Source organism: Populus trichocarpa, chromosome 13 (assembly GCF_000002775.5).
Source record: "Populus trichocarpa isolate Nisqually-1 chromosome 13, P.trichocarpa_v4.1, whole genome shotgun sequence".
Lineage (NCBI taxonomy): Eukaryota > Viridiplantae > Streptophyta > Magnoliopsida > Malpighiales > Salicaceae > Populus > Populus trichocarpa.
Window position 1 is genome coordinate 11316003 of NC_037297.2, and position 16506 is coordinate 11332508.

Sequence of the window (16506 nt, forward strand, 5' to 3'; positions counted from 1 at the left end):
CACTTAAACTTTACAGTGCGCTAAGTCTAAGGTATTGTGCCAAATCTAAGGTGGTGCGGTTCTGACACGCATGTCAGACCCAATACATTTGGACATGGCATTTAGTCAAGTCTAAGGTGTTTGGACTTGGCAGTACGTCAAGTCTAAGGTGGCGTGGATCTACATGAATGTCAAATCCAATACGCTTGAACTTGGTAATTAGCCGAGTCCAAGGCTCTTGCTGGGCAGTGTGCAGCATTTGAACATGGCATTTAGCCAAGTCCAAGGCATTTGGACTTGGTAGTGTGCCAAGTCCAAGGTGGTGCGGTTCTGGCACGCATGTCAGATCCAATGTGTTTGGACTTACGCCAAGTCTAAAGTAGCGTGGGTCTACACGAATGTCAAACCCAATACGCTTGAACGTAGTAGTCAGCCGAGTCCAAGGCTCTTGGGCTTGGCAATGTGTCAAGCCCAAAATAGCGTGAATCTGGCACACATGTTAGACCCAAGGTGTTTGGACTTGGTAGTTAGTCAAGTCCAAGACAATTACCAAGGCGCTTAGATTTGGTAGTGCACCAAGTCCAAGGTAGCATGAGTCTAACACGCATGCCAGACACAATATACTTGGATTTGGTAGTTAGTCAAGTCCAAGGTGGCGTGTGTCTTGCACACATGCTAGACCCAATACACTTGGATTTGGTAGTTAGTCAAGTCCAAGGTGGCGTGTGTCTTGCACACATGCTAGACCCAATACACTTGAAATTGACAATGCGTCAAGTCTAAGGTAATGTGGGTCTGGCACGTTTGTCACACCTAATACACTTGGACTTGGCAGATTAGCCAAGTCCAAGGTAGTGTGGGTCTGGCACGTATGCCAGACCCAAAGCATTTGGACTTGGCATTTAGCCAAGTCCAAGATGGTGTGGGTCTGGCACGCATGTCAGACTCAATGCGCTTGGACTTGGCAATTAGCCAAGTTCAAGACGATTGGGTTTGGTAGTGCACCAAGCCCAAGATAGCGTGGGTCTGACATGCATGCCACACCCAATACACTTGGACTTGGCAGTGTGTCAAGCCCAACATAGCGTGGGTCTGGTGAGCATGCTAGACCTAAAGAGTTTGAACTTTGCAGTTAGCCAAGTCCATGATAATTACCAAGGCGCTTGGACTTGGCAAGTAGCCAAGTTCAAGGCGCTTGGACTTGGTAGTACGTCAAGTCCAAGGTAGCATGGATCTGGCATCCCTGTTAGACCCAATACACTTGGACTTGGTAATTAGCCAAATCCAAGATGGCGTGAGTCTGGCACGCTTGCCAAACCCAATATACTTGGACTTGGCAATTAGCTAAATCCAAGGTAGCATGGGTAAGGCGATTGGACTTGGTAATGTGTCAAGTCCAAGGTGGCGTGGGTCTGACACGCATACCAGACCCAAGGCATTTGGTCTTGGCAGTCAGTCAAGTCCAAGATAATTACCAAGGTGCTTGGACTTGGCAGTGTGCCAAGTACAAGGTGGTGTGGGTCTAGCACGGATACCAGACCCAATACACTTAGACTTGGCATTGCGCCAAGTCCAAGGTAGCATCTGGCACGCATGTCAGACCCAATGCGTTTGGACTTGGCAATTAGCCAAGTCCAAAGCGCTTGGGTTTAGTAGTGCGCCAAGTCCAAGATAGTGTGGGCCTGACACTCATGCCATACCCAATACGGTTGGACTTAGCAGTCAACCAAGTTCAAGACACTTGAGCTTGGCAGTGTGTCAAGCCCATGATAGAGTGGGTCTGGCACGCATGTCAGACCTAGGACATTTGAACTTGGCAATCAACCAAGTCCCAGAAAATCACCATCCTCCCTTGGCATGTCCAGGGGAGTGGCCGACCTCCTTTGAGTCTAAACATTAGGGAAGAACTCAGCCTCTATAGGTTTAGCTATATTTGACGTTTTAAACTCTAAATCTCCCTACACCTTTTTAGGTGTTTAAAAGTCCTTCATAGACCCACTATATTTTTATCAGGTAAGGAATATTTATCCCTCATTCAATACCATCAGAGTAATTACCTTACAGACCTTTCTTTTATAGGCTATAAAATACACCATGAGGGTTTCATGACAAAAGGTTCAGGTTCACGATCTTAAACTCTCTACAACCTTGATATTTTATAAAATGCTGACTTTACTATCGGAGAATCTTAAAATTCTCTCAATTGGGATTGTTTTTCTTGCAGGTATTTAAGACCATCTTAATGGATTTGAAGTTTTTTAGATCGGGAAGAAATCTAAATACTTTACGTATAAATCAGTTACTATTTCAAATACTAAATAACCTTTTATTTTATGTTATTAAATATTTGAACATCATCTAATATATTTTAAAAATTGATAATGTAAAATAAAATGAATTTTACAAAGTTATAGTGACAATTCAAGTCATGTCAATTGATTGTACCAAAATTCACAAAATGCTATAGAGTTTAAATTTTTATAATTTACTTTATGGCTATTATGTCATGCTCACATCACATATGTACATACATGTTGCCCTTTTAGCAGTAAAAATATCACCGACAAAAAAATTATTTATCTTTTCATTTTATATTTGAAACCTAGAACTTTGCAGCCTAATTTTATTGGATGTTTGAAAGTGAAATAATAATTATTTTTTAAAATATTTTTTATTTAGAAATATATTAAAATAATATTTTTTTATTTTTAAAAAATTATTTTTAATATTAATACATCAAAATTTAAAAACATAAAAAATATCAATTTTAATGAAATACGGTTTCGAATACAATTCTAGACAACACAGTTTAAAGCTTTATTAATATCAAAAGCAACTACTAGAAATAAAAAAGTTGCAATGAGGTCCCCAAATAATACTTATTCTCAATAATGCACTTCTCGACAACCAAATGACATGAGCATGTGCCTGCGGCCCTGTGCCATCCAGCAAAAGAATCTTCTGTGGTTTCAGATGTTATAACGACAAACCAAAGCGTGGTGATGTTCTGCAACCGTCTTAATAAGACGACACTGATCAGTGCTGTGAAGAGAACTTGCGGCCTCCCCTGTGCTTTCACTCTCTCTAATCTCTCACCTCTCCATTTCTCTACTGGTAAGCAGCAACCCATTTCCTAAATTTCCTTTCTTTTTCCCTTCTTTATGTCATCTCTGATTCTCTCTTGTATGTTTGTTTCTCGGACAATCTGGTGATGGTTTTATGTGTTCTAAAGTTTTTTTCTCTAACATTTCTTAATGGTTTTGATTTCTTTTTTAGTTTTATTAATGAGTTGGTCCTGCCATTTGAAGTGAGACATGAGTGGCATCTTTGTGTGCTTTATACTTGCTATAATTGTGAACTTGGACCTTAATGATTATTTCTAGTTAATATTCATTCCATTCCTTTTGAATGAGGCTGCTCAGTGATGTTGGATTACTGCAAATTTAGTCTGATTTAAAGCTAGAAATTCTTAAAAATCAATGTTCTTTAGCTTTGGAATATGGATATATACATTGGAGCCAAGAGGGTCTAATTGCAAGTTCATATTGTTGTCAACTTATCCTTGATTGCGCAGCTCTGGCCTGAGATATGATTTGGGGAAATGGATGATGTTCAGGTGAAGTCTTTAAAATGCGGAGAACATGAATCAGAATGTGAAAGATTGAGTTTTCATTAAGCAATGAAAGAATCCTTATTATTCTTGTACTTTTTAGATCTTTCAACTAATCATCAAAATGAATGTCTTTACTCTGAGCATAAAAATGATGTACCTATTGTATTGATTGAGAGCTGGTTAATGAGAGAGATGGCATGGCTGAGCTCGCTTTGGTTAGTAAATCTTGGCTTGTGTCTTGGGGAGGTTGGGAAGTCCACATATAGTTGCACTGATTTGCCTTCTTTTTATTTAAAGATGTAAAGATGAGAGGCCATATAACTGCAATTTGGTTGTAGTGTTAAACAGGTTGTAGCCTTGGAATTCAGACTCTCCAAATTTAAGCCAGCTGTATATGATTTGTTAATCCCACTCGCAGAATCTAGTTTTTACCGATTAGACAATGGTATATTATTTGATATTTGGATATTCAGTAATGACATTTGAAGCATGTTACTATTCTCATGTGAAATCCATTTTTTTGTATAAAATTTAGTTGTATTTATTGGAAATGCACGCTCCCAGTGACTATGTTTGAATCTATTTCAAGTAAGGCTAGCAGTAAGTTCCCTTTATTTAAAAAAGAGTGATTGCACATATTCCTTCATGAGGAAGTTTCACCATATGATTTCACTAAAATGGAATTTGCACCTTGCGCAATTTACCTGGCCTTTCAAGCACATTCATTAACCAAAAATATTCTTCTTTTTTTCCTGTAGATAATACAAAGAACAGTTATTTATAACTTTTACTGTTTTCATTGCTTAGTGTTTGTTCATTGCAGGTACATTGAGTGAGGTGGAGCAAATGGTTGGGAACAGTGACAAGCACATCACTCGTGTTCTCTTTTGTGGGCCATATTTCCCTGCTTCTCATCAGTACACTAAAGAATACTTGCAGAAGTACCCTTTCATCCAGGTATGTCCTTGAATGCATTATTTCTCCGTGGCTGAATTCTTATACATATTCTTAGCATTGTAGATTGAAAGAATTCATTTCTTTCCGAGGCGTTATTTGCTTTTACTAACCACATAATGCATTCCTTGAAAGTATATTAGATATTTTCCAAAAGTTGCCTGTGACATTTTGCTTAACCTATACGTTCTATTCCTTCTTTTTTTACCTAAATAATAACAAGATAATTACTTCAAACATATTTACTGTTTGGATAATTTTTCTACTACCTGTTCATTATGTATTCAGTTGTTATATTGCTATTTGCTAACTTCTTGTAGGTTGATGATGTCCCACTTGCTGTCGTGCCTGATGTTATATCAAACTACAACATTTGCATAGTAAAAAACATGCGGCTAACTTCAAACATTATATCCCGTGCAACTCAGATGAAACTTATTATGCAGTTTGGTGTTGGCATTGAAGGTAACAATCTAAATTACGATAATTTTGACGTTTCTAGTATCCTATCAGCCTGATCCATTCTTATTTTCTTTATCCTGTTGCATCATCACTATCAAAATTGATTGCCTATCATAAATCTTTGCATGAAGGAGTTGATATTGATGCTGCTACAAAGTACGGAATTAAAGTCGCCAGAATTCCAGGTGATGCTACTGGAAATGCAGCATCATGTGCAGAGATGGCCATATATTTAATGTTGGGCCTTCTTCGGAAACAGGTTTCTGTGCTTATTTAGTTACTAGAAATAACTTTCTTACTCTGTTCTAATCTCAGCTCAACTAAACTAAGACTCAATCTCAAAGTTTGACTCAGTTATGTGGATCCTCTTCCACTATTGAGCTTTATTTTGGGCCAAAATGCTTTTTGGGCTGTTATGATACCAAATCATTTCGAGTCTGGAACTAGCTGTTCAGAAAAGGCAGGTAGTATATAATTTGTTTGACTAGCAAATGGCTTTTTAGTCACATTTGAAATGTACTTCCTTAAGTTTTGATAATTATGTTTTATGTTAAAATCCTTTTCTTTTGACATGGGTGCTTTAATTATTTCTCTTTGTGCTTCTTCGATGTGATGATCTTTTATTCAAAATCTAATTCAAATTTCTGAGGTTTGAGTGAAATTTGAGTTAAAATCTCTAAATAACTTATAGACTAAAGTGGACAAATTATTTCAAACACAGAATTTTCTGTTAACTTATGGTTTTATATGATCCATGAATCAAAAGTAACTTGAATCGATAGAGTATCTAACTTTCCCTTGATATCGTTTGAGTGACATCTTTAAAATACAGTGTATGGTTATAAAGATGTCATGCTTCTTATGAGTCCTTTAATAACAAACAACGTAAGTTGCTGATTGGCAAATGAAGATATTGAGGTGCACAATCTTAACAGGCTCATTTTCTGTTCTATGCCCATTCCTGATTCTAAGCCCGTTTCCGATGTTGTTGTTCATTTGTTGTTTAGTTGTCCAATTTTTTATGACTCTGTCATCCTGCATGCATCACCATGTCAGGCTACTTTTCAGGGAGCACTGTCATCCCTACTAGGAGGTCATGTATCTGTAAAATCTGTGCACATCAGCACCGGTTTCATAACAACTGATTGGCTTCCCAAAGCAGCAGGCTTTGTCCTTATTTTCTCTTGAACAAAATTGGCTTTGTCTATGCACTGTGGTAGCACTCTTTTAATGAATCTTCACTTTAGCATGCTGCGATTATTTTATTTGCTTTGCTATGTATTTTCTGTGTGAACTTATTATATCATCAGAGTAACTTGTGTTACTGCTATAGAATGAGATGCAGATTTCCATAAAGCAGAAAAGGCTTGGAGAACCAGCTGGTGAGACACTATTTGGCAAGACAGTGAGTATAGATCTTTACTTTTTTTTTTACATCCTCATCTAATATTCTTCTTGGTTACTTCTCTTAAAAATTCCATGAATATTTTGCAGATAGATTTTCTTTTCCTCGGTTTAATGTTTATGTGATTTTCACAAAAACACACGAGGAATGAATGTTGACAATGTAAATTCTTGATACAATCTGCAAATTGAATAAAGAAATGAGAACTCTGTTTATTAAGTTCTGTTATGCAAAAATATATAATGAATGGTTTGATAACAAAGCTCCTGGTGTCAACATGGAGATATGGTGTCTGGCTGTTGGCATGGCAATCCTAAATTGAAGACATAAAAGGCCATAACTCTATGTAAAGTTTGATTGAACAGTACATGTATATAAACAAATGCGCACTTGTTTGTATTTATGCTAATAGAAAACTGTGTATGTGTTTATGCGAGTGTGCAGACACATACAGTACAAAATATAAATTGCTAGCTCCAATTAAAGTCCGTCATTTTTCTTCAAATAAGCCTCTTTTTACAATTCAAAATATTTTTTAGGGCACTTAAAAGTGAGAGCACTAGTCATTTATTAGTGCAAGAATTATAAAATTACAGGCTTTGGGGATGTGAGACAGAAGCTTAAAAAACTATGTTCTTTTCGAGTAACAAGTCTGAGTTCCTCTAGTAAATAAAGCAGTCTGTGAGGAAAGGACTCATCAGTGGTGGTAGTCAAAGTCTACTGAGAAAATTTTAATTGGAAAAGACCTCTGTTCTACCATTTGAACTTGAATTTATGGTTACTTATTTATTAAAATTCAACAATTAGTTCAAAAGTCTTTATATTTGTTTCCATCTACCTTTTTGTGATCTTCTCTGATTTTTGAAAATCCCATATCCTTGCTGTATTTTTTGGCTTCTGTAGGTATTCATTATGGGGTTTGGAAATATAGGGATTGATTTGGCAAAGCGCTTGCGACCATTCGGTGTCAAGATTATTGCCACAAAAAGGAGCTGGGCACTGCATTCTGAAGGTTCTCTTCAATCCAATGGTATGCAAGAGTTCACTGTAACATAACAAAATTGGTCTGAAGGCTTTTTATTTATTCATTACATATGCTCAGGTTTCCTAATTGAAAATGGTACCAATGATAATTTGGTTGACGAGAAGGGCAGTCATGAAGATATTTACAAGTTTGCTGGAGAGTCAGACATTGTTGTTTGTTGCTTGAGGATGAATAAAGAGACAGTAAGCCTATGCTCTCTTCTGTACTTTGTGTACTTTGGAAAGATTTCCTATTGGATTGCATTGAAATGGAGATGCTCAGTGGACTTGGAGTTGGCTCATTTGGACAAGTTGCCAGCTAGCACAACGAATTCTTGATCAATTGCATTCATCCCGAGTGCATGGCAAAAAGAAGTCTTTATTTGACTTCGTTTCTGCTTCACCACCTCCTTCCTGTCTAGAACAAAAATCTTATTACATAATGGAAAATGTTCTCATACATTTTTAGTTTTCAGTGTATTTTTCCAAAATTCTTACATCAAAGGAAAAGTTCTAGCCTATCAAAAAAGGAAAATTTTCAGTTAATATAGCATAGATAAGGAAAGAAATCTTACAATTTATTCCCTCTCCATCATTTGTTAATTGTTGTCTTTTAAATCTTTCTGTACTTCCTTCTTGAAATTAGTTTCATACCTTTTAGGAAAATTTTCAGTTAATATAGCATAGATAAGGAAAGAAATCTTACAATTTATTCCCTCTCCATCATTTGTTAATTGTTGTCTTTTAAATCTTTCTGTACTTCCTTCTTGAAATTAGTTTCATACCTTTTATATGTCAAATGAAAGAAGGCCATGCTTTTCTTTCTAATTTTATACTCTGTTCATGAGTTAAATGGTAACGTTTTTAGCTTATTTATTTACTTTTGGAGGTCTAGATTTGGATTTAACTGATTGGTCTATTCAATGAACTGCTTGAAGTAAGATATCAATGAGCAATTTGGGCGACAAAGAATTTGAATGTGAAAACAATTGTCCTATATTTCTATTCAACCCTTGTATTTTTCTCCTATTCTAATTTTTAATTTGAACTTGCTAAAATAATGTCAACTGATATTTATGCTTTTTCATTTTCTGTTTGAGATGTGTATTTTTTTAATTTTTTTTGCATCATACTTGGTATTGTATTTCTCTCCAAATGTCTATTTTATATAATTGATTGGCTAATCCAATAGTATGTCTGTGCTACAAGATTGATTGTTTAACTCACCACTTTTGGTTATTGCACTCTCAGGCTGGTATTGTGAACAAATCATTCATATCTTCAATGAAAAAGGTTTGTGTTGCTTGTACTCCTTTGCACTGGAAACTTTCCTTGTTTGCATGAAATTATGATGCATCTTCTTCCTGTAGAATTTTCTCTTATGATCCACATTTGTTTTCTTTTTTAGAAGGTGCAATAGACAAGAGTGCTTAGAACTACTGTTCTTAATGATTATGTATCGGTGATGGTCAATAAATAAAGCATGTCAGCTTTTTTCTTATCTGGTCTAGCTAATTTTTTACTTCTCTGCGTAATCATTCAACACACTTTAATATATGTTTTTCAGGGTTCCCTTTTGGTAAATATTGCTCGAGGAGGTCTCTTGGACTACAACGCTGTTGTGCATCATCTTGAGTCTGGACATTTAGGGGGCTTAGGAATTGATGTCGCTTGGACTGAGCCATTTGATCCTGATGATCCAATTCTCAAATTCAACAATGTTATAATCAGTCCTCATGTTGCAGGGGTTACAGAACACTCTTACAGATCCATGTCTAAGGTATGAACCTTAAACAGATCCTCCGGATTCTTGAGGTGATAACGAATAATCTGGTATTAAGTTACAACTTTAGGCAAGTGATAGATGCAATCTAAGATCATTGCATCTAACTCTTCAGAAATATTTAAATCCTTTATAGGTTCTCAAAAGTTTTCATGCCAACAAATATTTCTAATAGAGCCATGCACCCAATGTTTTTCTCTCACCTGCTATAATCAAGGATTACATTTTCTTTTAATACAGTGCCAATATGACCGGTACAATAAATTAGCTGAGGAGTTATGTGTTTTAAATATTAAATGAAGCATGAAATCTTGGCTTAATTTCTCTCAGACACACAATCTTTTATCATAGCCCTTTTCGATGTAGATTTCTTTAGATTATTTGGACTGTTTTTCTCTCTACTAATTGTGTAAATCTACAGGTTGTTGGAGATGTTGCCCTTCAACTTCATTCAGGAAATCCTTTAACGGGCATAGAGATTGTGAACTGACTCTTGAGACAGCTTCACAATTTGGACTTCCATTAAGGGAGATGCATCTCCCATCTTCAATGGCTGAAGGGTCATCCAAGATGTGCTTACTTGATGATGTTTTCGGGTAGGCCAACCATCTCAAATGTCTGTTGTTTTCATGCAATGTGAGTTAGACCATGCAAAATTGAGTAGACAATGTCTCAATCTCTTAGAAATTGAGTAGACAATCAGACAACATTTAGCTCTTGACATTGTTTTTCAGTGCCATCACATGGCCTAATTCGAAATATGCAAAATTGAATTTTAAGTTGTTTCAGGAATTTCTGGGAATTCACTATCAGAAACTATATGTTAAACCCCACCATGACTTTTGGTGAGTGTTAGAAACCACACTGACTCCAACCTCAACTCTAAGCTAGTTGAAGGGGCCTACATGAATCCGGAAATTATTGTTCATTTGTTCATAAGAAACAAAACACTATTCATGATAAAATTGCTCGTGTCATAAAACCTTTGACCGGGGACAAGGTTGTTTTTTTACTGTGAGAATATTGTCATTAATAATTTGTGCAGCGTTAAGTTAGTAATTTTATTTTTTTTATATAGTAAAATTATTAATTTAACCGTCGATTAAAAAATTAGAATGCCTTGGATGTTATGTTCTTTTTAATTTTTTTTTTCAAAATAGGAAAAACAATTTCAAAATAGGAAAATTATTTTATTGTCTGAAAGATAAAAATTAAAATAACTCTTTCAGTAGCTTTTTATCCTATTATATTTGTTTTATTATTAAATTGAAGGTTATTCAAGGGTATTATTGTATTTGACAATATAATAAATATTATATGTATGAAAAAAAACATGTCAGGGAGTGGATAGCGCGTGAGGGGTTGTTTGATCATCAAATACTACCTTCTAGGACAGTGTTTGGAAGGTCTCGGTGTCTTATCTATAATGAGGCATCGTTAGTGCCTACCACATATTTGTTTTGGTGCTGACAATTATTATTATTTTTTCTCTCTTTCCTTGAATTTCATGTTATCCCCTTCAAAATTTCAAATCAATCCCTTCAAATTTTCTCCCTTCACATTTGATCTGTCTTTTTTTATTATTTTTTTTTTTAAATAATCTATAAAATTATAATTTTTTACAATTTCACCCTTTTCACTTTTTAATCTTTTAAATATGGTTCTTATTTTTTTTATTGCTATTTGTTTTATTTGAAATTATTTTAGAATTTTTTTATCAGTTTCATCCTCAATGGGTTTTTTTTCTATCAAATTTGATCTCAATTTTTTTTTCTATCCTTTTTGCTTTGGCAAGTTTTTTAAAGTGATATTTTTTTACAATTTCATCCTTCAAAATTAAATTGATTGAAAATTAAGTTTTTTGATTGAACTCGATCAAGGGTTTCACGAGTTGCGAGTTTTAAAGATTAAACTAGATTTAAGAAGTTCGCCCGAGTTTGTTTGGGTTTTTTTTCCTTTTTTAAAGCTGATTTTTTATCCTTTTTTAGTGTTGCTTTGTTATTTTTTATGATTTGTTTTTTATGGAGTTAGTCTCGGGTTTATGATCAAGGTCATCGGTTTTAAAGATTAATGCGAGTTGACTTTTTTTTTTGTTCTTTTTTTAAATTAATTTATCTCAAATTCATATTTCAATATTTGATTTATGGAGAATTAATCTTCATGTTTTTTTTTCCTTTCCTTTCTATTGAGTTATTCTGATCTTGTGTACATGATTGCGGGGTTGACGGGTTAACCTGTGTTGATTTAGATTTTTTCCCGTTGCTTTTTATAATTAAATTTATTTTTTTTCATTTATCATTTAACATTAAGTTGTTCGATAATTGAGCTTCATGATTTTTTTTAATTTATTTTCAAACGCTGTTATCCTTGTATCACAACTGTGATAGAGATTTTGCATCTTAACTTGAGTGGAGTGGGCTTGGATCGACTTTTTTCCACTATTTTTTATTATTATATTCTCATTTGATTTATTATGAATTGGTATTCAGATTTTTTTTTTCTAATTTTCTTTCTATAAGATTATCTTAATCTTATACTCATGGACATTAAGTTTACAAGTTAACCTGATTAAATGAGTTTTTTTTTTATTTAATTTTTTTTCAATTTTACCCTAACCTTATCTTTTCTACTTTTTTTTAATTAAATTTTTTATCAATTTATTTTTTATCATCATGTTATTTTACTCATATTATTTAAATGACTAATTAAACCAATAACTCAAGCCTAAGATTTTTTTTTTTTTCCTTGGCATTTCTTTTTTATGTCAGAAAAAGAATTTGGTTGGCCTGCAACACAGCATGGTGCACGAATTTAGTCATTTCTAAAATAGAAATAGAACTATTATCTATCAAGAGGCTATTGTACAACCCATATTTTATGATTTTTTGAAAAATTATTTCGATTAAAATTATTTTTTTCAGATCATTTTAATATATTAATATTAAAAATAATTTTTTTAAAAATAAAAAATATAAATAAAAAACAATTTAAAAAATAAATCTACAAGCTTTTAAACAACCCCTAAATTCCATGTTGGCCGTTCCACTCCTTGAAGAGAGAGCTGCTTTGATTTGTGAACACTCTTACCTGCCATCCAATCAAAGCATCAGCCTCTTTGCTAAACAATTTGAAACTCCGTATCAAAGGTTATAACTAATAAATGGCAAGGTAGGATACGCTTTACAGGATTCTACGCAGATCCTCTTTCTTTTCCATAGGGAACACCATCGAACTAACGAGAATCACAGAAACTTCAAGCCAATCATCCCTGCACTACGATCAATGTCCCCTTGAAGGAATACCTGCTGAGGAGGATAGGCCCTAATGGAGGGATTAATTGTTTTCTGCTCAATGGTCCAAGGTATAGAAGGGCATTTCAGCTGGGAAAAAAGGAAGAGATCTGGCCAGGTACATAAGTTAACCTGAGCCCCTCATGAACCAAACACAAATATACTCCACGAAATTATGAAAAATTGAAAACACAATCCAGTTTTAATAATCCCACCACATGCCATGCATGAATTGTTTTGGGGGCAAGAATGAATGTGCCAAGAGATCCAAAACAGATTGGAAAATTGAAAATACCAAATGAAAGATTCCAAGCTCTCAATCAATGCATTATTCATGCCTTGATGGTCACACTGCACAAACACCATCCAGACGGCTTTATCTCTGAAGTCTGCCACTCTGAGCCTGGGGATGCATCAGGATCATACAATAGAGTACGGTAACCTGGCTCCATCTCTTGAGAGAACAATAAAAGTTTTCCATCAAGTATCCCAAACCGAAACCCGATGCTTGAGCTCCCAGTCAAAGGAACTGGTACCATTTTCCATGAGTTGTCTTCTGGACTGAATATAGCTAGTTTCCTCTGGTTCTTCCACTCCATACAGAAGAGTTTCTTTCCCAGCACAGCATGAGCAGTAACCATGACACGGCCATTCTTCATTTCACACCAAGTGTGTCCTTCAGGATTGTACACGTCAACAAATTTTGAATTGCCAATAGTGAAGCTTGACCTTCCTCCCATGACATAAAGTTTCCCCTCAAAGCTACAAGCAAAGCAACCCCGCCTAGGGCGGCGAAGACTCTCTATCAAGGTCCATTTGTCAGTGTCAGGATTGTACATCTCAACACTAGAGAGACTATCACCATCCATCCCATTGCCTCCAACGACATAAACTTTGCCATTAACCTCTGCGCAAGCAAACTCATAGCGAGCCACATTCATGCTTGCCAATTTCCTCCAACTGCAATTATGAAAAAAAATGCAGTAAAACAGTGTATACAAAAAAAAATCTCAAGCATATAACTAATTGGTAACAAAGAGCAAAAATAATAGAAGAGCAACCCTAAACAAGGACATACTTTCTTGGGTTTTACATGTCCTTTCCAACAAAATGATTCTCTAAATTGAGAAACTAATCAGTTGGTCGGACAACTAGCAAATGCCAATAACATAACTGATTCCATACTGATTTACATGAAAGATCGTTCATAGAACTCAAAAAATGAGCATAAAGACTTCAAACTAACAAATGCAAATTGTTCCATAAAATCCACTAATTTAAAATGTCAGAATTATCTCTTATCTAAAAAAAATTTCAGAACCATCAAACCAACCTATTCCCTCTTGCCAGCAAAATGCCATCAAATCAACAGGCTAAGCTATCAGTTACCAGTTACAAGAAGACTTGAAATTGATTTGATTATTAAATCAAATTATATGATCTCAAACTTCCAACCAAACAGGGAAAAAAAAAAGAAAATAAATATAAATTCAGCTCATAACAATAGGGGGAGGGTGAGTCCCATGCTTGTACAAGGAACAAACCTGTTGAGGCAAGAATCATATTCATAAACATCTGCAGAGGCAGAGCCAGTACCATCAATCACTGAGTAGCCAGCCATGACAAGAAGCTTTCCATTTAGAACCACTACCCCAAACTCAGCCTTAACTGGACCAGGCATTGGTGGTAGAAGTTGATGTTTGTGTCCTAAACAATCAAAAACCTCCCAGTGGCTTTCCTTTGCTTCAGAGTCCATAGTAAGGACATAGAGCCATTCCTCTAGCAAACCAGCTAATTTTCGTATGGTTATGAGTTCTTTGCTTTTAAGAAAAGACCTCCATTTCTTGCATACAGAACCCATGGTTGGGAAGTGGGAGCGAGGAACTAGTGCAAGGCAATACTTTGCCACATCATCTGGCAGCCCGGGTAGAATGGGGCTGTCAATATCATTGGGGATCTGAGAAGCTAATCGAGGTTTACTCTTGAAATCTTGTGTGATCAAAGTGGAAAAAGTCATGTTTGCTTCTGTGAATCTCTTCTTTCCACTCACAATCCCAAGCATTTTCAACTAATCTAGAGAGAAGCAGACGATTCTTGTTTTTTGTCTATTACCTCTCCCTAGGAAGATGATTTAGAAAGAAAAAAAGATAATTGATTAAAGAAACTCATGGAAACCATCACCTATAGGAATTTTCAGAGACCAAGGCATGAAAAATGTTGCACCACAAATCACTTGAGAAGTAAATGCTGAGGATTTTCTGTGTTTTGTCCAGTCTGATACATATTCCATTCTAGATGTTCTGCTCTTAAAGTAGTTCCTTTCAGTTGTTTTATACAGGATACCTTCTAAACCTCTAAAATAGTCTCTTCCTGCAAACATTGCCTGAATATCTACAAAAGAAGGATACAAAATATTATGAAGCTGAAAAACCAACATTTACTTATCAGATTAGAATTTTAAAGGGGAAAAAACAAACCCTACCAGTGACAGCCATAAAAGTTAGCAAGTCTCAGCCTCCTCTAACTTCCATTTTCATTGGAGAAGATAAATTCCTGGCATGATTAAATAAAAGGAACAATAAAAGTCAAAGCAGAAACTATAGTATTTCACAGCATTCAAAAATCCATTTCTTTGAGAAAAGAAAAGGTAACCAATCGCAACTTAGATAACTGTAGTTTTCAGTTTCCACTACCCTAAAGCTTCATGCAAAAATGTAACAAAAAATCAAAAAAGTTATCTCCAAACTTGCTATACTCAAATATCCCATGAATCATTTTCATCGCATGTCATAAAAGAGGAGCCACTACATTAGAAAATCATCTTCTAAACTCATGTCACATCTTACCTACCTAACCAACCAAATGTATGTCGAGAATACAAGCAAGTAAAGTTAATGGTAAATATCCTGATTAGCATCAAATCATCCTAAACAACCATTTCATCATTAGAAGAAGACACCACAAGAAGCTGAAGCATCTTAGCCCCTCAAAAGCTAAACGGAGGGACAGATCAGATCTGAATAATATTTTCCTCCAAAAGCCACAATGCAGAGCCTCTAACAAGCAGATCTAAATCCAATAAACAGTTTTACTATAATGAACAAGCATTTACCTAACAATGGCTAAAACATCAATATCAAACCATGAAAGGTCAGATCTTGTACAATAAAATTCAAGTAATCAAAGAATTAAAATCCTAAGAACCCAGAATGCAAAACAGGTCATAAGCAGTAAACTACAAGTACTTTATATGTAAAAAAGTGTATTGAGCCCTTCAAATGATATAAAAATCTACGTTCTTATTACCTTGGTAACTCAGAACTACAGCAAACAACAGAAGGAAGTAACACAAGTTAAGAAGAAGCAAACTATGGCATGGTTGACTATAAGCCAAGAGAAAGAAGACCCATTTCATCTATGGCAAGAGAGACAGAGGATTTTACCTTGAAGCAAGAAGGGAAATAGAGTTCGAGAGGTTGTTAAGGAGTGCTTGTTGCAGAAGATTTGGTCTTGGTAATGGGAGAGAGACAGAGAGTGAGTAGAATGAATTAATGTGGGATTTTTATAGAGACAGAAAATAAAATAGAAAATTTTTAAGATTATAAAAATTGAGAGAGGGAGAGAGGAGAGAGAGAACGACTTGTCACTTGTCAGAAAGAGATTTTTTGATGGATTGTTTGGATATTATTAGTGTGTGTTTTTATGCACGATTCTGTAGGGTGGAGGCAGGTTCTGATCCACTTGATGAAAAAATATCATGATTTATTAGTAATTATTTGGTAATGTGATGGATAGTATTTTTGAATAAGTAATTTTTAATTTAAAAATATTAAAATTATAACTTTTAGATTTTTTTTATTAGCATATAAAACATTTAAAAATAATTAATTTAATATTTTTTTTAAGTAAAAGGTATTTTAAATAATTAATTTAACTGTTTAATGAAACAATAACATTTTTATGTTAAATTACTTATATAAAGAAACTTTAATTTATT

The 16506-nt window shown here is 34.8% G+C and overlaps 2 protein-coding genes across 3 annotated transcripts; one reads left to right on the forward strand and one right to left on the reverse strand.

The window, feature by feature from the left end:
* Positions 1-2906: 2906 nt before the first annotated feature.
* On the forward strand, positions 2907-10011 carry LOC7479038 (uncharacterized). Of its 2 annotated transcripts, none has more exons than XM_002319303.4 (10): positions 2907-3093; positions 4416-4549; positions 4867-5011; positions 5140-5267; positions 6342-6413; positions 7317-7443; positions 7516-7640; positions 8688-8729; positions 9004-9216; positions 9641-10011. In XM_002319303.4, the coding sequence occupies exons 1-10, from the start codon at positions 2982-2984 to the stop codon at positions 9707-9709; spliced, it is 1167 nt and encodes a 388-aa protein (XP_002319339.3). In that variant the 5' UTR covers positions 2907-2981; the 3' UTR covers positions 9710-10011. The 2 variants fall into 2 exon arrangements, with proteins under 2 accessions (XP_002319339.3, XP_024438793.2); XM_024583025.2 differs by having other exon boundaries at positions 2942-3093; positions 4400-4549.
* Positions 10012-12653: 2642 nt separating this feature from the next.
* On the reverse strand, positions 12654-16159 carry LOC18104305 (F-box/kelch-repeat protein At1g67480). Its single transcript, XM_006376063.3, has 4 exons — positions 15953-16159; positions 14992-15062; positions 14054-14900; positions 12654-13469 (listed from the first exon to the last, which is right to left on the reverse strand). The coding sequence occupies exons 3-4, from the start codon at positions 14569-14571 to the stop codon at positions 12842-12844; spliced, it is 1146 nt and encodes a 381-aa protein (XP_006376125.1). The 5' UTR covers positions 14572-14900; positions 14992-15062; positions 15953-16159; the 3' UTR covers positions 12654-12841.
* Positions 16160-16506: the final 347 nt, after the last annotated feature.

Excerpts from the sequence above, each read along its gene's own strand:
- LOC18104305 (XM_006376063.3), bottom strand. The coding sequence starts at position 14,571 with ATGCTTGGGATTGTGAGTGGAAAGAAGAGATTCACAGAAGCAAACATG. Across the intron at positions 13,470-14,053 it reads TATGATTCTTGCCTCAACAG|TTGGAGGAAATTGGCAAGCA; the intron begins GTTTGTTCCTTG and ends TCATAATTGCAG.
- LOC7479038 (XM_002319303.4), top strand. The coding sequence starts at position 2,982 with ATGTTCTGCAACCGTCTTAATAAGACGACACTGATCAGTGCTGTGAAG. Across the intron at positions 7,641-8,687 it reads TGAGGATGAATAAAGAGACA|GCTGGTATTGTGAACAAATC; the intron begins GTAAGCCTATGC and ends TTGCACTCTCAG. Across the intron at positions 8,730-9,003 it reads TCATATCTTCAATGAAAAAG|GGTTCCCTTTTGGTAAATAT; the intron begins GTTTGTGTTGCT and ends TATGTTTTTCAG.